We start from the raw sequence: 22,192 nt of genomic DNA, 5'->3' as shown, positions 1-22,192 counted from the left end.
TCACGAGGTCAGGAGATTGAAACCATCCTGGCCCACATGGTGAAACCCCATCTCTACTAAAAAACAAATACAAAAGTTAGCTGGGTGTGGTGGAGCCTGTAATTCCAGCTACTCTGGAGGCTGAGGCAGGAGAATTGCTTGAACCTGGGAGGCGGAGATTGCAGTGAGCTTAGATCGCGCCACTGCGCTCCAGCTTGGACGACAGAGTGAGACTCTTGTCTCACAAAAAAAAAAAAAAAAAGAAAAGAAAAGAAAAGAAATCAACTGGTCATTGTGCCCCAGTCCGATGGTTCAGAACCAGCATTGGCGCTTTTACTTTTTGCCTTCTAAAATCATTCTTTTTTCTTTTCTTTCTTTCTCTTTTTTTTTTTTTGAGACAGAGTCTCACTCTGTCTCCCAGGCTGGAGTGCAGTGGTGCCATCTCGGCTCACTGCAACCTCTACCTCCTGGGTTCAAGTGATTCTCCTGCCTCAGCCTCCCGAGCAATAGGGATTACAGGCGTGTGCCACCATGCTCAGCTGATTTTTGTATTTCTAGTAGAGATAGGATGTCACCATGTTGGCCAGGCTGGTCATGAACTCCTGACCTCAGGTGATCCACCTGCCCCAGCCTTCCAAAGTGCTGGGATTACAGGCGTGAGCCACCATGCCTAGCTATTCTTTTTTTCTTTTTTTTGTACACTCAAGCTGATGCAAGTTGTAGATCTTGGCTTCACTCCATCTGTGAATTCTTTGTGCCAACTGCCAAGTTGGCATTGCTATCCTTTCCATCAACAAAAACAAGGCATTTGGAACCTTAACGAAGATGGCATTCTGGGAGGCACATTATAAAAGGAGCGTCTCGGCTGGGCGTGGTGGCTCAAGCCTGTAATCCCAGCACTTTGGGAGGCCAAGACGGGCGGATCACGAGGTCAGGAGATCGAGACCATCCTGGCTAACACGGTGAAACCCCCGTCTCTACTAAAAAAAACTACAAAAAACTAGCCGGGCGAGGTGGCGGCGCCTGTAGTCCCAGCTACTCGGGAGGCTGAGGCAGGAGAATGGCGTAAACCCAGGAGGCGGAGCTTGCAGTGAGCTGAGATCCGGCCACTGCACTCCAGCCTGGGAGACAGAGCGAGACTCCGTCTCAAAAAAAAAAAAAATTAAATAAAATAAAAATAAAGTAAAATAAAATAAAAAATAAATAAAAGGAGCGTCTCGGAGGTGTCATGCACGCAGCAGCTTATCATTGAAAATGCACATCGACAAGGACATTGCCAAAATACAAACGTGCAGTGGATGCATTTGAGGAGAATGGGGTTCTTATTGTCAAGGATCTACCCTTAGCTGCTTCTCTCTCTCTCTCTTTTTTTTTTTTGAGATGGAGTCTTGCTGTGTCACCCAGGCTGGAGTGCAGTGGCCGGATCTCAGCTCACTGCAGCCTCTGCCTCCCAGGTTCAAGAGATTCTCCTGCCTCAGCCTCCCAAGTAGCTGGGATTACTGGCGTGTGCCACCACCCCCAGCTAATTTTTGTATTTCTAGTAGAGATGGGGTTTTGCCATGTTGGCCAGGCTGGTCTCAAACTCCTGACTTCAAGCGATCCGCCTGCCTCCCAAAGTGCTGGGATTACAGGCATGAGCCACTGCACTTGGCCTCTCTTTTTTGGGGGAGGGGACAGGGTCTTGCTCTGTCACCCAGGCTGCAGTGCAGTGGTGCAATCACAGCTCATTGCAGCCTCAACCTCCCACCTCAACCTCCTGAGTAGCTGAGACTATAGGCATAGGCCACCAAGCCTGGCTAATTTTTAAAGTGTTTTTTGTAGAGATGAGATTTCTCCATGTCACCCAGGCTGATCTTGAACTCCTGGGCTCAAGCAATTCTCCCGCCTCAGCCTTCTGAGTAGCTGGGACTATAGGCATATGACACCATGCTCAGCTAATTTTTGCTTTTTTTGTAGAGACGGGGTTTCAGCATGTTGCCCAAACTGGTCTCGAACTCCTAGACTCAGGCGATCCGCCTGCCTCGGACTCCCAAAACTGTTAAGATTACAGACATGAGCCACCACGCCCAGCCGCCTTAGCTTCTCTATCCATCTTCCTGTCTCAGGATTTGGGGAGGGGATGTGTAATAATTGCCACAAGGTGCTTTGAGCATCTTGCATTGCTCCTTTGATTTTGATGAACTCTGAGTCCTTCCTAGAGACTGGAAAAGCCTGGTGCCTGTTCTTTGCTGCAGGCCTGTCTCAGCTCCCTTTCCAGTGTTCACTCATTTTGTGTCTTAGGAGTTCTGCTGGCTGCCCCCACCTCTGTTCTTGTACTCATGAAAAGGCATCTGGCCCCTAGGAAGAGCCCCGGGCCCGCAGAAGGAAACCTGGATGTCCCCCTTGCTCTGAGTTCCATACTGGGGCAGCCTTTCTGGCCTCCAGCTTCCTTCCCTCCCAGGACGAATGGTTTTCTTTGCTCCCCTCAAACCCCGCAGGACTCCAGGTCCCTAAGGTCATGGGCATCAACTACTCCTCACTGCGGTGGGCAAGGGCCATTCAAAGTCTTGCATCTTGCAGATTCAAGGACATTAGGAAACTCTCCCATTAGACAACTCGGGCTGCTGGCAGCCGGGTTCTCAGTCCGGGAACCAAATGTTCTCTTTGACTCCGCTCTGTTCAGGCTGCCTCTAGTGCCTGCCTGTTCTCGGCACTGGTCCACACAACTCCAGCCTTGTCCACGCCTTCTCCACGCCTCTTTGGATGCAAGCTTCCTGGTCTCGAGCCTCTTTTTATTTTAAACTAATAGATTCCCCCCTCCCCCAGAAGATGAGGTTTGTTTGTTTTGGAGAGAGTCTCGCTCTGTCACCCAGGCTGGAGTGCAGTGGCACAATCTTGGCTCATTGCCGCCTCCACCTCCTGGGTTCAAGTGATTCTCATGCCTCAGCCTCCTGAGTAGCTGGGATTACAGGCATGCACCACCATGCCTGGCTAATTTTTGTATTTTTTAAATTAGTGACAGGGTTTTGCCCTGTTGACCAGGATGGTCTCAAACTCCTGACCTCAGGTGATCTGCCCGCCTTGGCCTCCCAAAGTGCTAGGATTACTGGCGTGAGCCACGATGCCTGGCCGCCCCTTTCTTTTTAATATTGAATAATATTCCATTATTTAGGTGTATCACAGTTTATTTATTTATTCACCTATTGGAGAACATCTTGGTTGCTTCCAAGTGTTGGCAGTTATGAGTAAAGCTGCTCTAAACATCCGTGTGCAGTTTCTGCGTGGCGGACTTTATTGTTTAGAGCAGTTTTAGGTTTGCAGAAAAATGAGCAGAAGGTACAGAGTGCTGTATGTGATGAGATGGGGACAGGGGACCACCGCTTCCCTGTGGGGCTTCCTGTCTCATGGATGGAGAGTCCTTAAGGACTCCAGGGCCTGGGTCTTAGGGACACAACCAAGGGACAGAAGTGGACCAGAGGCCACTGCCCTGGGCAAGCTCCTGGCCATTAGGCAGCAGTGTCTCCCTGGCACTCTAGCGGGAAGGTGCTCCTGGGACGGGGGGCCTCCCGGCAGGGGGGTGCTTCCAGCAAGGATGTGCTCCTAGCAGGCGGGTGCTCCCAGCAGGGGGGTGCTCCCAGCAGACAGGCCCTGAAGCCCAGGCACCAAGGCTGCTGCAAGACTCTCCAGGGCTCTCCAGGGGCATTTGCCAGGCCCCTCATTCAGCTCTCAGAGCCCAGGCGCCCTTCCTCCAGCTCACAGCACCTGTACTTCCTACCGCCCAGTGACAGGTGGCTGACTTGTGTCTATGGACCCAGGACAGACCAGCGTGGGGGCTGGGTAGGGAGGCTCCTGCAGGCCTGGATCCACCTGGGGCTTCCCTAATCCTGGAGACAGCTGGGAAGGAGTGGGGCCCAGGCAGTGGCTGTCAGGTCAACACTGGGGCTCTCGGAGAACAGAGGCAAAGCTGGTAGAACAGAGGGTGTGTGTGGTGTGTGGTATGGTGTATGGTGTGAGTGCCTATGGTGTGTAGTGTGTGTGTCTGTAGTGTATGGTGTGTACTGTGTGTGTCTGTGGTGTGTGTGTCTATCGTGTGTGGTGTGTGTGTCTATGGTGTGTGGTATGGTGTGTGTGCCTATGGTGTGTACTGTGTGTGTCTGTGGTGTGTGTGTCTATCGTGTGTGGTGTGTGTGTGTGTGTCGTGTGTGGTGTGTGTGTCTATGGTGTGTGGTGTGGTGTGTGTGCCTATGGTGTGTACTGTGTGTGTCTGTGGTGTGTGTGTCTATCGTGTGTGTCTGTGGTGTGTGTGTCGTGTGTGGTGTGTGTGTCTATGGTGTGTGGTGTGGTGTGTGTGCCTATGGTGTGTACTGTGTGTGTCTGTGGTGTGTGTGTCTATCGTGTGTGGTGTGTGGTGTGTGTGTCGTGTGTGGTGTGTGTGTCTATGGTGTGTGGTGCGGTGTGTGTGCCTATGGTGTGTACTGTGTGTGTCTGTGGTGTGTGTGTCTATCGTGTGTGGTGTGTGGTGTGTGTGTCTATCGTGTGTGGTGTGTGTGTCTATGGTGTGTGGTGTGGTGTGTGTGCCTATGGTGTGTACTGTGTGTGTCTGTGGTGTGTGTGTCTATCGTGTGTGGTGTGGTGTGTGTGTCGTGTGTGGTGTGTGTGTCTATGGTGTGTGTGTGTGTGTGTGCCTATGGTGTGTACTGTGTGTGTCTGTGTGTGTGTGTCTATCGTGTGTGGTGGTGTGTGTGTCGTGTGTGGTGTGTGTGTCTATGGTGTGTGGTGTGGTGTGTGTGCCTATGGTGTGTACTGTGTGTGTCTGTGGTGTGTGTGTCTATCGTGGTGGTGTGTGGTGTGTGTGTCTATCGTGTGTGGTGTGTGGTGTGTGTGTCTATCGTGTGTGGTGTGTGTGTCTATCGTGTGTGGTGTGTGGTGTGTGTGTCTATCGTGTGTGGTGTGTGTGTCTATGGTGTGTACTGTGTGTGTCTGTGGTGTGTGTGTCTATCGTGTGTGGTGTGTGGTGTGTGTGTCGTGTGTGGTGTGTGTGTCTGTGGTGTGTGGTATGGTGTGTGTGCCTATGGTGTGTACTGTGTGTGTCTGTGGTGTGTGGTGTGTACTGTGTGTGTCTGTGGTGTGTAGTGTGTGGTGGGTGCCCACACGTGCATGCTTCTCGGCCTCTGACTCCTCCAGGGCGGGAGCAGTAGGCATGAGTTTGGGATCTCCTTGGGGCTGGGGTCCCTGGAGCATGCCCGCTGCAGCCCTGCCGGGCTGGCCTGAGGTGGGGCCTCTGGTTGTGGCCAGGGCTGCCGGTTGGGCCAGGCAGGGGCCTGTGGCCCCGAGCTGTGCTTTGTTGGGGAAAGCCAAAAGCCGCTTCTCCTTAGCCCGCGGCGGCCGGCCAGGGATTTGGGCCCCGCCCACACTCGGCCCACACTCGCCGAGGGCTGCGTCCTTAGCTGCTGTGCTTGTTCTTCCAGCCCCGTCCTGTAGGGACCTGGGAGCCCTGTCCCCTGGAGCTCTTTGCTCCGCCGCCTCTGACAGGGTCAGGTTAAACTCACCTTTCTCTTCTCTGGCTGGAGGACTCTTCTCTGGCTGGTGGAGCTGCAGAATGAGGGCGCTGCCAAGGTGGATTCTGGACCCCGAATGGAAATTCACACCAGCGCTGGAGGCACCGGCTGGGCCTGGGAGGTGGAAGATGAGGGCGACCTGACACACCCTGCTGTGACTGTGGCTGTGACTGTGGCTGGGGTGGTGGGAGGGAAGCCCACAGCGGGGCCAGGCGGGCCACCGAGGAGCAGGGCCACGCCAGCCATGCCCTGAGCGGGGGTGGTGGGGCCAGCGGCGGTTCTCACTCCTGGCCTGCACCAAGGTGAGGAATTCCCGGAAGGACCCTGGGTGTGAGTGGCGCTGAGCATCTCTTTAAGCCGTGGCCACACAAAGCAGGATTGAGATTCGGGGAAGAAATGGCCGCAGGGGCTGCGGGCCTGTCTCTGACGAGCTTACTCTGGGCTCATGGGGAACTGTGGCTTCATGCTGGGACTGCGGGGCGGAAGGAGGGCATGGAGGGCTTTGGCTGCCCCGGCACTATCCCATGGTAGCCTCCGAGCAGCTGTCACCGGAGCCTGTTCGCGGTTCCCCTGGAGGGCCGGCTGCCCATCAAGGGGAGGGGAGCTGCTGGGCTTGGTCTTTGGAAGGGACGTCTGCTGAATTTCTGAAAACGTATTTTATTACAGGTGCTCTCAGCAGGGTGGAGGGGGTGGCCTGGGGGAGGAAGTTAAAATGACCCCACCTGTCCATTTCGCGCTAAACCTTGCCTGTGATGAGCCGTTACCCTCACCGGAGCGTGTGGGTAGTGTGAGAACCGCGGATCTCACACACGTGTTTGTCACATGTTCGTCACATGTTCAGGGTTGGGGCAGCTGAGAGGGTGTGGACCATGAAGTGGGCGAAACCACATAGGCCTCTGGGTCACGGCCAAGGCACCTCTTAAAATTGTCCATAAAGTTTTATATAATAAATGTCCCCGGCCAGGCATGGTGGCTCATGCCTGTAATCCCAGCACTTGGGAGGCTGAGGCAGGTGGATCACCTGAGGTCAGGAGTTCAAGACCAGCCTGGCCAACATGGTGAAACCCAGTGTCTACTAAAAAAATACAAAAATTAGCTGGGCGTGGTGATGGGCACCTATAATCCCAGCTACTCGGGAGGCTGAGGCAGGAGAATCGCTTGAACCTGGGAGGCGGAGGTTGCAGTGAGCCAAGATAGCACCACTGCACTCCACTATCCTGGGCAACAAGAACAAAACTGTGTCTCTAAATAAATAAATAAATAAATAACTCCCAGCTTTATTAATTCATCATAGATTTCAGTGTTTTTGTCAGATTAACTGCGTAAACAATAAAAACAGGACCTAGCAATAAAAGCAACATAAACATTCACTGAACTGCTCGATACTTTAGTTAACATTTGAGTCCCTTTCAGGTAAATGTATGCTTTGAATTCGGCTTCTGAAACATTAAAAGTAGTTCATTGAACATAGAAGAAAATATAGACCAATGTTTAAGGATCTTTAGCTTGGAAAGGATTATCTTAAGTATAAAAGTAATAGAGGAAGTCACTAAGAAAAAGTTACCATCAATTTACATAAAAGTTTAAAACCTCCATATGTCAAAATAGATAATATAAATAAAAGGCAAATTAGGAGAAACACATGCAGCAAATATAGCAAAGGCTAATGATGTTTGCTCTGTAAAGAGTTCTTGGCCGGGCGCGGTGGCTCAAGCCTGTAATCCCAGCACTTTGGGAGGCCGAGACGGGCGGATCACGAGGTCAGGAGATCGAGACCATCCTGGCTAACACGGTGAAACCCCGTCTCTACTAAAAATACAAAAACTAGCCGGGCGAGGTGGCGGGCGCCTGTAGTCCCAGCTACTCGGGAGGCTGAGGCAGGAGAATGGCGTAAACCCGGGAGGCGGAGCTTGCAGTGAGCTGAGATCCGGCCACTGCACTCCAGTCCGGGCGACAGAGCGAGACTCCGCCTCAAAAAAAAAAAAAAAAAAAAAGAGTTCTTACATATCCGTGAAAATTCCATCTCAGCTTAATCTCTGTATTAAAAATAATAAAAATTCCACCACCCCAGCAGACAAGTTGGCAAAACACACCAACAGATAATTCACAGCTGAACACAGATGTCTAATAAATACAGGATAATCTGTCACCCAGGGTGGGACGCAGTGGTGCAATCACGGCTCAATGCAGCCTCGACATCCTGGGCTCAAGTGATCCGCCTTAGCCTCCCAAGTAGCTGGGATTGCAGGCGTGCACCACCACGCCCAGCTAATTTTGTGTTTTTGGTAGACATGGGGTTTCTCCATGTTGGTCAGGCTGGTGTCGAACTCCCAACCTCAGGTGATCCACCCGCCACAGCCTCCCAAAGTGCTGGGATTACAGGCATGAGGCACCGCACCTGGTCTTATGCTTTTTAAATGTGTGAATAATGTGGTATATTTGTTTGCTAGGGCTGCCCTAACAAAGTGCCAGGGTCCAGGTGGCTTGAGCAATAGAAATCTTCTCTCTGACAGCTCTGGAGGCAGGAAGTCCAAGATCAAGGTGCGGGCAGAGTTGCTTCCTTCGGAGGCTGTAAGGGAGGGGCTGCTCCAGGCCTGCTCCTTGCTGGTAGGTGGCGCATTGTATTCACACGGTGCTCTCCTTGTGTACAGGCACCTGCTGCCAACTTCCTCTTTTTATACAGACACCAGTCATGTTGACCTCAGCGCAACTTGATTACGTTTATAAAGATACTGTCTTCAAAAACAGCTTCATTCTTGGGTACTGGGGTTTAAGACTTCAACACAGGAGAGGGCCGAGATTGCGCCACTGCACTCCAGCCTGGGTGACACAGCGAGACTCCATCTCAAAAAAAAAAAAAAAAAAAGACTTCAACACAGGAATTTTAGGAGATGTACTTCCACCCTAAAATTTGTTATATCATAAGTATATTTCACCTGGGAAAATATAATTATGATCCAACTGAAAGCAAGATACGATATAATTCCAAGGAGTGGGTTTTTAATTCATTCATTCATTATAGGGCACAAAATATAGTAGAGAATACACAGATGTCTTAGGATTATGTGATTTAAGGGACATGTATTCTTCCTTTTCCTTCTGAGTGTGTCATAACTAAAAAAGGATGAAAAAAATGCGTCAAGGATTCTCCACTTGTAGTTTGATGGTGACCAGAGGTTGGGAACTAGGTTGGATTTTGATGAAATAGCCTCTTGCAAAAAAGCAAATACACTTTACAAATAAGGAGAAATGGTTTTAGAGAACAAATAGTCCTGTCTAATGTTTAACAGACATGCTCCGTTTCTCCAAAAAGAACCCAGTCTCTCCAGAACAATCTGGGAGGAACGGGGTGTTGTCCTGGCGTCCCAGGTGGTGGGTGAGGGAGGAGCTGGAGTTCTGCACGTGGGGGACAAAGGTCTCATGCTCCAGGGTTTCCCACTCACGAAATGACCCTGCGTGGTCAGAACCTGTCTTCTCATCTGTAAAGCTACACTCTTGGGGCGCACCTCCTGGAGCCACAGTGAGGTTCCGCATCTCATGGTATGGGAGAAAACGCTGTATTTTGAACACTTGTATTTTGGAATCTCCTTTAAAACTTCCAGCACATTTTTTTGATTATCCTCAGTGCTGGCAAAACATTTTCACTTAAAGAGGGTTTTGATTTGGGGAAGCAGCTGAGAGCTATGTGCAGCCAGCTCTGGCGACTGGGGTGGTCATAGTGACTAGTGCCGTTTGAAACACAGAAGGAGGTGGGCTCCAGCCCGGCTGCGGCCTTGTCTGCCATGGACACCACGCAGGCTGTGGAGCACCCAAAACGTGGCTGGGCAAAACTTTGATGTGCTTAAGTGCAAAAATGCCCAGCAGACTTTGAAGACTTTAAGGACATAAAATAGGCCGGGCACAGTGGCTCACGCTTGTAATCCTAACACTTAGGAAGGCTGAGGCAGGAGGATCACTTGAGGCCAGAAGTTCAAGACCAGCCTGGGCAAAGAAGTGAAACCTCATCTCTACAAAAAATAAAAAAATTATCGGGACGTGGTGGCATGTGCCTTTAGTCCAAGCTACTTGGGAGACTGGGCAGGAGGATTCCTTGAACCCAGGAGTTTGAGAATATAGTGAGCTGTGATCACACCACTGTACTCTAGCCTGGGTGACAACTTGTCTCTAAAAAAAAAAAAAGAATGTAAAAGATTTCATTAATAATTTTTTCAGGCCGGGCGCGGTAGCTCACGCCTGTAATCCCAGCACTTTGGGAGGCCAAAGGGCAGATCATCAGGTCAGGAGATCGAGACCATCCTGGCTAACACGGTGAAACCCCATCTCTACTAAAAATACAAAAAAATTAGCCAGGCGTGGTGGCAGGCGCCTATAGTCCCAGCTACTCAGGAGGCTGAGGCGGGAGAATGGCATGAACCCAGGAGGCAGAGTTTGCAGCAAGCCGAGATCATGCCACTGCACTCCAGCCTGGTGACAGAGCGAGACTCCATCTCAAAAAAAAATAAAAAAATAAAAATATTCTTTTCATATTGACTACATGTTGAAATAATAATATTTTAGATGTATTATGCTAAAAATTATTAAAATTAATTTCACTTTTTTTTTTTTTTTTTTTTGCTTAAAAACCTATGGCTACCAGAAAATTTGAGATTGTATCTGTGGCTCCTGCAGTGTTTCTGTTGGACATGGCTGGTCTAGAGGATGGGGAACAATTTTCCTGCAGGGCTTATTAACTGACCTTGCAATTCTTGAAGAATTCTTGAATTCTAAAAATATTCTAGACAACATTAGAAAGAACACAGCTTTTCCACATGATTATTGGGAAGGACAATACGTTTTTTGATTTGTAGTTTGCAGTGTGTTTTTTTTTTTAAAGTTTCATCACTTAGTTGTCATATGTCACTGTGTGGGATGAAGTGTTTAGGCCAGGAGTGGCCAGCAGGCTTCCTGGAGAGGTTGGCCAGGAGCTGGTTTGGATAGGTGGAGAAGAGTTCCCCGGATTTGCTCATATGGTCTATGCCAGGGCACTGCCATCTGCAACCCACAGGCCAAAGCCAGCTTTCCACCTGTTTTGTGCAGCTTATGAGCTAAGGATGATTTTTACTTTTTTTTTTTTTTGAGATAGCATCTTGCCCTGTCACCCAGGCTGGTGGGCAGTGGTGTGATCTCGGCTCACCACAACCTCCGCCCCCTGGATTCAAGCGATTCTCCCGCCTCAACCTCCTGAGTAGCTGGGATTACAGGCATGTGCTACCATGCTTGACTAATTTTGTATTTTTAGTAGAGACGGGGTTTCTCCATGTTGGTCAGGCTGATGTCAAACTCCTGACCTCAGGTGATCTGCCCACCTAGGCCTCCCAAAGTGTCAAGATTACAGGCATGAGCCACTGTGCCCGGCTGGTTTTTAAGGGGTTTGAAAAAATGGGAAGAATTTTTTTTGGGACACGTGAAAAAATGATCTAGAATTTAAGCTTGGGTGTCTATCAGTAAAGCTTCACTGTCACAGTCATGCCCATCATTTACTGACTGTGGCTGCTCCTGCACGCCAAGGGCCGAGTTGAGTGGTCACCACAGAGACTCTCTGGCCCAGAGAGTCCAAAGCATTTACTCTCTGGCCTTTTGCAGAACAAGTTTACTGACCCCTGCACCGAGGGGTCGACTTCTTCTGCCGCCTTCATTGGACATGTTGAGGGGGCCTAAGAAGGGGTGGGCTAGGGAGAGCCGAGTGGATGAGGGCCCTGGAGATGGTCAAGATCAGGCAGAGGGCGTCCGTGGCTCAAGGCTGAGGAGGTGAGAATCTGAGCTGGGTCCCCACCTCCAGAACTGGTGAGTTTCAGAAGTGATGTTGACACCGGGATCTGTGAGATGAGAGACGGGAGTGATAGATCTGTCAGAGGAAAGACTCGGGAATGGGAAGGCCACTCCTGGGCTGGCTGGAACATCTTTGGAATATTGTGCTTGAGAAGTCAGCAGCCATGGAGACAACTGGAAATACACAAACAGGGTTGCGGGAGGCTGAAGCATGGAGGGGGTCAGAGGAGGGGAAGCAGAGAGGCAGAGAGCGCTGAGCCGCCTGGTCCTGGGACAGTGGCTATCACCACTGACATCTGCCCCCTGCCTCCTGCCAGGGCGGGAGCCAGTTCTGCTACCCACCCACCCTGTGTCCCAGAGCCTAGCCAAGTGCTAGGGGTGAAAAGGAGGTGATTTACGGACCACCCTCAACCAGCTCTGGATCTTTGGAGAAATGTAAAAAATGCAGAAAGTTCAAAGAACAAGATCATATTCCTGGAGACCCTCCGCCAGTTGATAATGTTTAATTTTTTATTGTGGTAAAATACATACAAGGTAAAACTTACCACTTTAACCATTTTTAAGTATCAGGTTCGGTGGCATTGAGTACATTCAGTGTAGTCAGTGGACAGAGCCGCTGCCACTGTCCACCTCCAGGACGCTTTTATCCTCCTAAGCTGAAGCCCTGTCCCCCTTAAACACGACCTCCCCATTCCCCCCACCTCACCCCCGGCACCCACCGTTCCACTTCCTGTCTCTATGAACCTAACTACTCTAGGGACCTCACACGAGTAGAATCGTGCAGTCCTTGTCTCTTGTGACTGGTTTGATTCCCTTAGCGCAATGTTTTCGGGGTTCATCCATGCCATAGCAGGCGTCAGACTTTCTTTTCAAGGCAGAATAATCGTCCCTTGTACCACATTAGGCTTATTCACTCCCAGTTGCTAATTCTTTTTTTTTGAGATGGAGTCTCGCTGTGTCACCCAGGCTGGAGTGCAGTGGCGTGATCTCGGCTCACTGAAACCTCCACCTCCTGGGTTTAAGCAATTCTCCTGCCTCAGCCTCCCATGTAGCTGGCACTACAGGCGTGTGCCACCACACCTGGCTAATTTTTGTATTTTTAGTAGAGGCAGGCTTTTGCTATGTTGACCAGGTTGATCTTGAACTCCTGACCTCAGGTGATCCGCCTGCCTCGGCCTCCCAAAGTGCTTGGATTACAGGCGTGAGTCATTGTGCCCGGCTGTGCCTGCCTCTTCACTGACATGGTCGTTCCTTGGCGCGGCTTGCTGTGTGTGTGTGTGAGCTCCACGTGTGTACAGAAGTCTGGTTGGTTCTTATCTGCTATCTAGAGGTTCAGTGGTTTCATTTTTCTTGGTAGAAACTGGCTGCAAAGCATTTGAGTAGGTGTCTCCTTGGGTTTCTCCAGGCAGAGTCATCAAATGTTTTAGGTCACAGCACACATTATATATACATTTCATACATCCCAGGTTGTCTTACCTACACTGGTGTGTCCTCATGGGGCAGAAGTTCCCTGACACAGTGCTGAGCCTACCTATGGCCAAGGTTCAAGGGCATTTTCTATTTTTTTTTTCTTTTTTTCTTCTTATGCTGGTGTTGACCCACTAAATTGATTTCAGGATCTACAATAGGGCTGCAAATTGCAGTTTGAGGACCACCCTCAGGTATTTCCTAATAGAGGAATTTCAGGGGGCTTTGGGCCTTCTCAGTGGTGCCAGATCCTGCCATGTTGCTCCCGCCTTGGAGGAGACAGGACTGGTGACAGCTCCCCTTTCCCTCATCCTCAGTATTTTTAGACATAAAATTGCTTTTTACTGGTCTGTTGGGTGTTGAAGTTTTGTTTGAAACTGAGAATCTCTTTACATATTTATCAGTTTCTTTGGTTTTCCTCTTGTATGGAGCACCAATTTTTTTCTGTTGAGATGTTGCTCCTTTTCATCATGAATTTATAGGAGTTCTTTATATATTCTGGATACTAATACTTTTGTTTATGAATTTTCCTTCTTTCTTTTTTTTGAGACAGAGTCTCACTCTATTGCCCAGGCTGGAGTGCAGTGATGTGATCTCAGCTCACTGCAACCTCCGCCTCTTGGGTTCAAGCGATTCTCCTGCCTCAGCCTCCCAAGTAGCTGGGACTGCAGGCACCCGCCCCTGCACCTGGCTAATTTTTGTATTTTTGGTAGACGTGGTGTTTCGCCATGCTGGCCAGGCTGGTCTCAAACCCCTGACCTCAAGTGATCTGCCTGCCTCAGCCTCCCAAAGTGCTGGGATTACAGGTGTGAGCCAGTGCACCTGGCCTGTTTATTTCTTTTTAATGAATTGGAAGGGCTCATTTGTGCTGACGCAGGTGGGAAACTGAGAAAAGAGAATGCCTGGAGGTTTTTGTGAAATTGCTGAGGTGGGAACAGGGTTCCTGTAGCTTAGTGGTTCTCCTTGGGAGGGATTTTGTCCTCCAAGGCACATTTGGCAAAGCCTGGAGATGTTCTGGTTGTCGTACTGGGAAGGGAGGTGCTAGTGGCATCCAGAGCCGAGGGACGCTGCTCAGCCTCCTGCGATGGACAGGGTGGCCGGCCCAGGTGGAGAATGTGGCCTACCCCGTATAGAGCTGTGCACCAGCAGGATGCGCTCCTGTGGTTAGCCAGTACCCACTGGGTGCCAAGGCGACACGTACTGCTGTGAGACAGGACTCAAGTCCACGACCTTAACCATCTCCTCTCTCTTCCTCCCCCAGGCAGGTCTTGACGAGCCCTGCCTGGGCTGACGCGTGCGGAGGATGGAAACATTTGCCCGGCAATGTCTCTGGGCCGCCTCCTTCGCAGGGCCTCCTCCAAAGCCTCGGACCTCCTGACCCTTACCCCTGGTGGCAGCGGCAGCGGGTCCCCCTGTGTCCTGGATGGAGAGATCATCTACTCCAAGAACAATGTCTGCGTGCACCCGCCGGAGGGGCTGCAGGGGCTGGGGGAGCACCACCCAGGTGAGCCAGGGCAGGCGAGGCTCCAGGGTTATTTTCTGAGTGAGGGCTCTAAAGGCCCTGGGCCACAGTACATAAGAGAGACAAGTGCTTTTGGTTCCTTTTCCAGAACGTGTAACTAACTGCAGCTGTCCTCCCGGAAGGAGGGTCTGGGGGTGTTAAGTCTGGCTCATGGCAGGCTGGGTGAGTCCCTCAGCCCTGCTGCTTCCAGAGGGAGGGACAAAAAGATGGGTTAGTGATCCCTGAGGCCTGCCTGGCCCCTTGTCATTCGTGTGAATGACTTGCAACAAATAAATGCATTGCTTTGTTCATCTGTTGCTTTATTTAATTTGCACAACCACCTCATGGGTGTGGCCAGGGCCCCAGCAGGCCTCTTAGGTGGGTAAGGACACCGGTGTTCAGAGAGGCTAAGGGACTCTCGGCTGCACAGTGCCAGTCTGCGGTGGAGGTGGGGCTGTAGGGCAGTCTCTGGACTCTTTCTTCTCATTTCTTCCTGTTGCCGTCCCCTTCCCTGGCTGCTAAAAAGGTATTTCAGGGTCCTGCAGCCTAGCGGTGGCCTGCACTGGCACACCCTAACATTTGCTTGGCCTGGGCAAGAGTACAGACAGAAGCCCCAGACAGGTGGCAAAATAGTAAAGTTATCGTCTGGGCACAGTGGTTCACACCTCTAATCCCAGCACTTTGGGAGGCTGAGGTGGGAGGATTGCTTGAACCCAAGAGTTTGATACCAGCCTGGGCAACAGAGTTAGACTTCATCTCTATTTAAAAACAAAGTTATACATTACAGTGAGATCTGGGCACTTTATACAAATTATGTTTCAATCGAATACTGAATAAATTTTTAAACAAGAAAAAAGTTTAAATTATGCCAATGAAACATTTAAAGCGAGTGTTCTGTCCCCCTGCCTTGATAAGTGTATCTTTAAAGCCACTGGCTGGTTGGCTGCGGCTGTGTGGGCAGGGGCTTCTCTGGAGTGCCTTAGAAAGGGGTGCAGGTTCTGGGCGACGCAGCCCCCTGACCCAGAGGTCGCCTGGCCTGAGGTCTTCTAGAGAGAGACCGGGGAGCAGCCGTTACGGACCCGACCCGCTTGCTGATCTCAAAGCTGCGTGCTTCCAGGATGTGGGACACTTCTCAGCCTCAGGCTCATGTTACCCTAATGCACAGCTGGCTGACATTGCCCAAATTTCCCAGCTTCTCTTGGCAACAGGAGCAGTGCTTAGGAGATTCTAGAGGTCTGAGTTGTGGAGACCTGGAGACTGGGTGGGGGAGGCCCAGGAATCGGGATATCCCAAAGCTGCTTGATGCTGTGTTAGGAAATGCCACTCCCCCCAGAACTGAGCACTCACCCACTTGCTCTGGCCCAGGAGAAATTGCTCCTCTCCATGTCCCCAGCAACCCCGTGCGTGACATCAATGCTCACCTCCAAAGGTGGCCCCTTCCTCCAACAACCTGCGTTTTAAAAACGCCACGAGTGCCACTCATGATTGGAAAAGGTCCAAATACCACCCAGCTTGGATGAATTCTTTTTGTGAAATAGAATGAAGTCTCCAGCCTCCATCCCTCCGAACAGTGCTGTAAACCATGAAGCTGGGCACCTGGGCTGCTGGGCTCACACAGACAGGGAGGCCTTAGGCAGGTGAGCCCTGGGGCCAGGGTCGGGGCTCTGAACACAGGGAGAGCCCCTGGTACTTGGAAAAGTGCATGGCAAGCCTGAACTGATGGCTCATCGCCTGCGATCCCAGCACGCTGGGAGGCTGAGGTGGGTGGTTCACTTGAGCTCAGGAGTTTGAGACTAGCTTAGGCAACATAGTGAAACCTTATTTCTAAAAAAAAAAAAAAAAATTAGCTGGGTGTGGTGGTGTGCACCTGTAGTCCCAGCTATTCGGGAGGCTGAGGTGGGAGGATTGCTTGAGCCTGGAAGGTGGAGGTTGCAGTGAGCTGAGATTGTGCCACTGCACTCCAGCTTGAGGCACAGAGTGAGACCCTGTCTCAAAGGAAAAAAACAAACCCAAAAACCAAAAAGAAAAGCGCATGGCAGACTGGTGCTCGGGGACCAGTGCCCCCTGGATCTGCTGGAAGTGTGTTCTTGGAAAACACGCGTAGCTGGAATTCATTTCAAGCTCCCCAGTTTCCCTCTGGTGTTCTTGCTCAGGGCCAGGCTGTATCTGAGGCCGGACTGGCACTTCACTAAAGGGCGGTGGCCTCTCTGAGCAGCTCGCCAAAGGTGCCACAAGGGCCTCATCCACAGCCTCCTGGCCTCTAACACACCGTCCCCTGGCTCCTCACAGGTTACCTGTGCTTGTACATGGAGAAGGATGAGATGCTGGGAGCCACCCTCATCCTGGCGTGGGTCCCCAACTCTCGCATCCAGAGGCAGGACGAGGAGGCCCTACGCTACATCACGCCCGAGAGCTCCCCCGTTCGCAAGGCACCCCACCCTCGGGGCCGGCGCACCCGGAGCTCAGGAGCCTCCCACCAGCCCTCCCCCACGGAGCTGCGGCCCACCCTGACCCCAAAAGATGAGGACATCCTAGTGGTGGCCCAGAGCATTCCGGACGGCGTGCTCGCCAGCCCTGCGCCGGAGGACGAGGAGAAGCTGGCTCAGGGCTTGGCGGTGGATGGTGCCCAGCCGGCCTCGCGGCCTGCCCGCAGCCCCTCTGGGATCTTGTCGACAGTCAGTCCGCGGGATGTCACCGAGGAGGGGCGGGAGCTGCGGCCCGAGGCCGGGGAGGAGGATGGCTCCTTGGAACTGTCAGCTGAGGGCGTGAGCAGAGACAGCTCCTTTGACTCAGACTCAGATGCCTTCTCCTCGCCCTTCTGCCTCTCGCCCATCAGCACGGCACTGGCCGAGAGCCGCGGTTCCGTGTTTCTGGAAAGCGATAGCAGGTGAGTTCCTGGTTCCGGGTGTGGCCTCTCGGGAGGCCCCCAAGGCCTGACCTGGGCAGGAAGCAGTCACCTGCATCACTTGTGATGCTAGGTGAGCGCTGGAGGCATCTGCCCGACCTGCCTGTGACTGGCTGTGGCAGGAGCCTCTCCCCAAGGCGGGGGCTTCAGCAGGGAGTCCCCACTTTCCACTCCACCAAGAGGACTGTGAAGGGTGTGCCGGGGCATCCACATTCTTCTCTCTCCTTGAGCCTTACTAGGACTAAACAGGCCCTGCCAGGTCTGACAGGTCCCTGACCAAGGCCAGGCCCCCAGGAGTCCTTGTCCCTTCTGTTCCCATCGCCAGAGGGGCAGGAGACTGTCAGTCCTCAAGCGAGTGCTCGAGAGGCCCGGGTGGCGTCATTAGGCTCATGCACAGGGCTGGCCCAAGCCCAGATGTGCTGCTCTGCTTGGTCCTCAGCTCTCTGCTCTGCCCTGCAGCCCACCAGGCACGTGACCTGGCTCCCTGTGGTCCCCGGAGGGGTTAGCCTCCCTCTTTCTCATAACTGTGGAGGATGGAACGTAGTCCCGGGGCAGTGTTGACCATATTCACCCGACTCGGCAGCCGCTCTGCACCCCGGGGAGTCCAGCCAGAGTACCTGGACTCCTTGGTGGCCACGCTTGCAGGAGTTAGAGTTGGATCCATGCCCTGTGGGGGGTTCCCTGGGCTTTGGAACCCAGAGACTTTCCTGAGTGGGGAGCGTTGCATGGTACCACAAGGGTCCTCATGGCCTTGGGGTGAGTGCCAGTGTGGTCGCATAGGCCTGGAGCCCCAGAGCCAGCACAGGGGCCCTGCATCCAACTTCCACAGCCCCTTCCTATGCCCTGGCCGTGGTCCTTACGCTCATTAGATTTCTAGGCAAATGATGGTGGTGACCACAGACAACAGTAAGAACTGACATCAGTCAGCGAGCAGGTCATTAACTGTTGAGCTCGTGGTGTGAGCTGGGCCCATGCTGGACATGGGTGGTGCAGGCCTCGCCTGGGCGCTGGACACCATGGGCTGTGGATGGTGCACGTGTGTGCTTTCCACAGCCCTACGCCCTGTGAGGTGGGCCCTCACATTATCCCCTGCTATCGAAGGGGAAAGGGTGGCTCAGAGAAGGTCAGCAACTTGCCAGGCATCACCCAGCCGGTGCCCGGGCCAAGCTGGGATGTGAACCCAGCTGGGTCTGCCCCAGGGCTGCAGCATAAAAGGTCACCCCAGGCCGATTAAGCCAGGGAGTGGCAGGGCATGACGTAGGGACTCAGGCTTTGCTGGCCTCAGCAGAGGTGACTGTGGGACGGGTTCTTCCGTGATTTTATCCCTCCAATAAGACGCAGTCCATTAGAGCCCCAGGGTGAACCGATAACATTCATCTCAATTATTTGAGAGTGTAGATAAAAGGAAGCCGTGAGCCATGACCGAGGACGCCAGGTCCCAGGAGGCTTGCTGAGCTGGGTGGCGTCAGGGGCCAGGGAACCTGAGGGGGTGGTGGGGGCGGGGGACCGAACACTGGTCCTGGCCTGGGTCCCGCTGGCCGGACTCTGTCGGAGCTCCCCCTGGTGGTGCCGGGCCGACAGTGCAGCAGAACCTGCGGGCGTCCCCACGTCCCCGCATCCCCAGAGCCCAGGCGAGGGGAAGGTCCGAGCTGTGTCCCAGAGAGGTGGTGGGGTTGGCCTACGGTCTTGGGGCTGAGGACTCCGTGGCAGAACCACAACCAGAACCTGGCCAGTCAGCTCTCTGTCCAGCGGCCCCATCCTGTAGGGAGCTCAGGTTTAGGAGTTAGGGAGTTCAGTGCTGGTTGAGTCCTGGCACCCCTGGTAAGTGTGAACCTGGGAAATTCTTTCTCTTCTTGGAGGCTCGGTTTTGAGGCTGGTAATATCCACTTTCTGGGGGTATTGTGAGAATGCACCCCGGTTCCCCTTTCCCCGCCCTCCGCCTTGCTGGTTCTCCAACCTGGTTGCATGTGGGGTGCTCCTGGGGGGAACTTTTATACAACGCTGATGCCCAGGTGCCTCCAGGTTCTTCTAGAGCAGTGGTTCTCACCCAGGGCCGAGTCTGTCCCCAGGGGGTGTGTGGCAATGCCAGGAAACACTTTTTGTCACAACTGAGGGTAGGGGTGTATTGACATCAGTGAGCAGCGGACAGGGGTGCTGTGCACTCACTCTGGAAGCCAAGCTGCCTCTCTGCCTGGGACCCGCCGGGGGCCTCCCATCATTTTCAGGATGAAGCGTCATCTCCTTCACTCAGGGTCGAAGGCCCACCACCATCTGGCCCTGCTGAGCAATGCCACCTCCCTCCCTGCCCCCGCACTGTGCACACCTCCAAGTTCGTCATCCTCTCTGCCTCTAGATCTCGTGGGGCTCTCTCTGCCTCATGCCTTTGGCCAGGGATCCCCTCGGCCTGGGCTTCTTCCTCCCACTCTCTCCTAACCGGCCAGCTCATATGTTTGAGACTCAGCTCCTGGGGCGGGGCACCTTCGTGTCAGCTTTTGGTGGAGGCTTCTCTATTCCCCCCAGCCCTGGGCTGAGGAGGGCACTCCCCATGGCCCCCTTCTCTGCTCTGACACTCGAGCCCCCACTGAGATACCCCGTCCGTCTGTCCGTCCCCAACTGCTGGGAGGCAGATGGTGGTGAAGGAGTACATTTTGGGGCCCGACAGATCTGTTTCCAGTCCTGGCATCACCCCGAGTTGTGTGTGATCTTGTGGCTGTTGCCTCCCACGTCCAAAACACAGATTCCTCACGGGTGTGAAATGGGGCCAAGAACCCCTTGTAGGCCGGGCGCGGTGGCTCAAGCCTGTAATCCCAGCACTTTGGGAGGCTGAGACGGGCGGATCACAAGGTCAGGAGATCGAAACCATCCTGGCTAACATGGTGAAACCCCGTCTCTACTAAAAAAATACAAAAAAACTAGCCAGGTGAGGTGGTGGGCGCCTGTGGTCCCAGCTACTCGGGAGGCTGAGGCAGGAGAATGGTGTAAACCCGGGAGGCGGAACTTGCAGTGAGCTGAGATCCGGCCACGGCACTCCAGCCTGGGCGACAGAGCGAGACTCTGTCTTGCAAAAAAAAAAAAAAAGAATCCCCTTGTAGGGCAGAGTTGGCGTGAGGGTTGAGTACCAGCCTGGGGCATGGGGTCAGTGAGCCTGGCCTGGGACTCATCCCCACCCGGAGACTGTGACTGGGGGTGCTTACCGCAGCCTGGCCCTGCTCTTGGTGAAGGCTCAGAAAATGCCTCTTGGCCACGTGGCTGCGGCCTTGGTGCGCTCACTCCTCAGGCCTGTGTCCGCCCGGTCCAGGCGGGGCTCGCTCAACCTGGCGAGGTGCAGCTTTGTGCCAGGACGGGGCGGGCTTGGTGCGCTCACTCCTCAGGCCTGTGTCCGCCCGGTCCAGGCGGGGCTTGCTCAACCTGGTGAGGTGCAGCTTTGTGCCAGGACGGGGCGGGCTTGGTGCGCTCACTCCTCAGGCCTGTGTCCACCCGGTCCAGGCGGGGCTCGCTCAACCTGGCGAGGTGCAGCTTTGTGCCAGGACGGGGTGGATGTGGATGGGACTCTCCTCACTCCTCCGGAAGTGTGTGCTTCGGTCCAAGGCTGGAGTGGAAACAGCCTGTCTCCAAGACAGACTGCTGGGAGCTTTCTTTTTATTTTCAAAAAGTAGATACGGAGGCCGGGCGCTGTGACTCATGCCTGTAATCCCAGCACTTTGGGAGGCCAAGGTGGGTGGATCGCTTGAGCCTAGGAGTTCAAGACCAGCCTGGGGAAAATGGCAAAACCTCGTCTCTATACAAAATACGTAAAAATTAGCTGGGCATAGTGGTACATGCCTATGGTCCTGGCTACTCAGGAGGCTGAGGCAGGAGGATGGCTTGAGCCTGGGAGGTGGAGGCTGGAGTGAGCTGTGATCACGCCACTGCACTCTAACCTGGGTGACAGAGAGATACCCTGTCTGGAAAAAAAAGAAAAGAAAAGCAGACAAGGATTCTGAAAGGGGCTGGGTGAGCCCTGAAATCTGCATTTCCCTGGTCTTCCCTTACTCCTATGTGCTTCTGGCGCCCACTGAGTGGTAGACCCAGGAAGCAGAGTTGGTGCTCCTTGCTCCCTCCCCATCTCCCGGGCCTTCGTGTGATGGGACTGGAGATCCTTGGCTAAGGTGATTAATTGTCCTAGACGCTGTAGAGAAGGCGTCCCCAGCCCAGTTGCCCATGAGAATGCCCTGGGCAGCTTTACAAATCCTGATGCCCAGGCTGCACCCAGACCAATTAAACCAGGATCGCTGGGGTGGAGGCCCAGGCATGGGAATGTTTTGAACTTCTTGGGGGTTTCTGAAGTGCAGGCAGCGTTGAGAACCCCTGCTGTGAAGGGGCTCAGAGAGAGAGAGAGAGGAGAGAGAGAGAGAGAGAGAGAGAGAGAGAGAGAGGAGAGAGAGGGAGAGAGGGAGAGAGAGAGAGAGAGAGAGAGAGGGCGAGCAAGCTAGCGCCTGGTGCTCTGGGGTGGGGAGGGGCGTCAGGGCCGAGGCCCCCAGAGGACTGGCCACTCTGCAGGGGTATTGGTGAGGACTCGGGTGCACCCATCACCACTCTGAGGGGTGGGACGTCTATTAATAATTAACTGTGTGGTTGAGTCCCCCGGGAGGGCAGAGCAGGTAGGCCGGCTCGAGGGCCCCCTCTAGTGGTGGATCTGAAGAACTGCACGTGCAGGCTGCGTGTCTGGCCGGGATTGGCCAGGAAAGACAACGCCCCTCCCACCCCCCGGGGCGGGGGGGGGCGGGGGGGGGCGGGGGGGCGAGGGTTCCCCGCCTCCGTATATGGTTATTTGGCAAGTAGTTCACAGAAGAGCTGAGGGGTTAGAAAAGTGTCCCCCGGGCTGCCCACATTCGTGTGCTACCTGTAGAGTATGGCCAGGCGTGGCCTGGATGCTGGAGGGTGAGCCCACCTACCAAACCCAGGGGTCTCCTTTGGAACCCCCAGCCCCCAGTCCAGCCTCGGCCTGGAAATCCT

The 22,192-nt window shown here is 53.4% G+C and overlaps 1 protein-coding gene across 4 annotated transcripts in view; it reads left to right on the top strand.

The window, feature by feature from the left end:
• TBC1D16 (TBC1 domain family member 16) overlaps nucleotides 1-22,192 on the top strand; it is a 99,301-nt gene that overhangs the window by 6,990 nt on the left and 70,119 nt on the right. For 3 of the 4 annotated variants that reach the window (XM_033182495.1, XM_033182496.1, XM_033182492.1), the window contains exons 2-3: nucleotides 14,053-14,295; nucleotides 16,582-17,179. In XM_033182495.1, the coding sequence (XP_033038386.1) occupies nucleotides 14,115-14,295; nucleotides 16,582-17,179 (779 nt within the window). In that variant the 5' untranslated portion in view covers nucleotides 14,053-14,114. The remainder of the gene's footprint in view (nucleotides 1-14,052; nucleotides 14,296-16,581; nucleotides 17,180-22,192) is intronic. The other variant, XM_033182494.1, reaches the window with a different exon arrangement.

This window comes from Trachypithecus francoisi, unplaced genomic scaffold (assembly GCF_009764315.1).
Source record: "Trachypithecus francoisi isolate TF-2019V2 unplaced genomic scaffold, Tfra_2.0 Lachesis_group20, whole genome shotgun sequence".
Classification (NCBI taxonomy): Eukaryota; Metazoa; Chordata; class Mammalia; order Primates; family Cercopithecidae; genus Trachypithecus; species Trachypithecus francoisi.
This window is presented reverse-complemented; position numbering and strand designations above follow the sequence as displayed.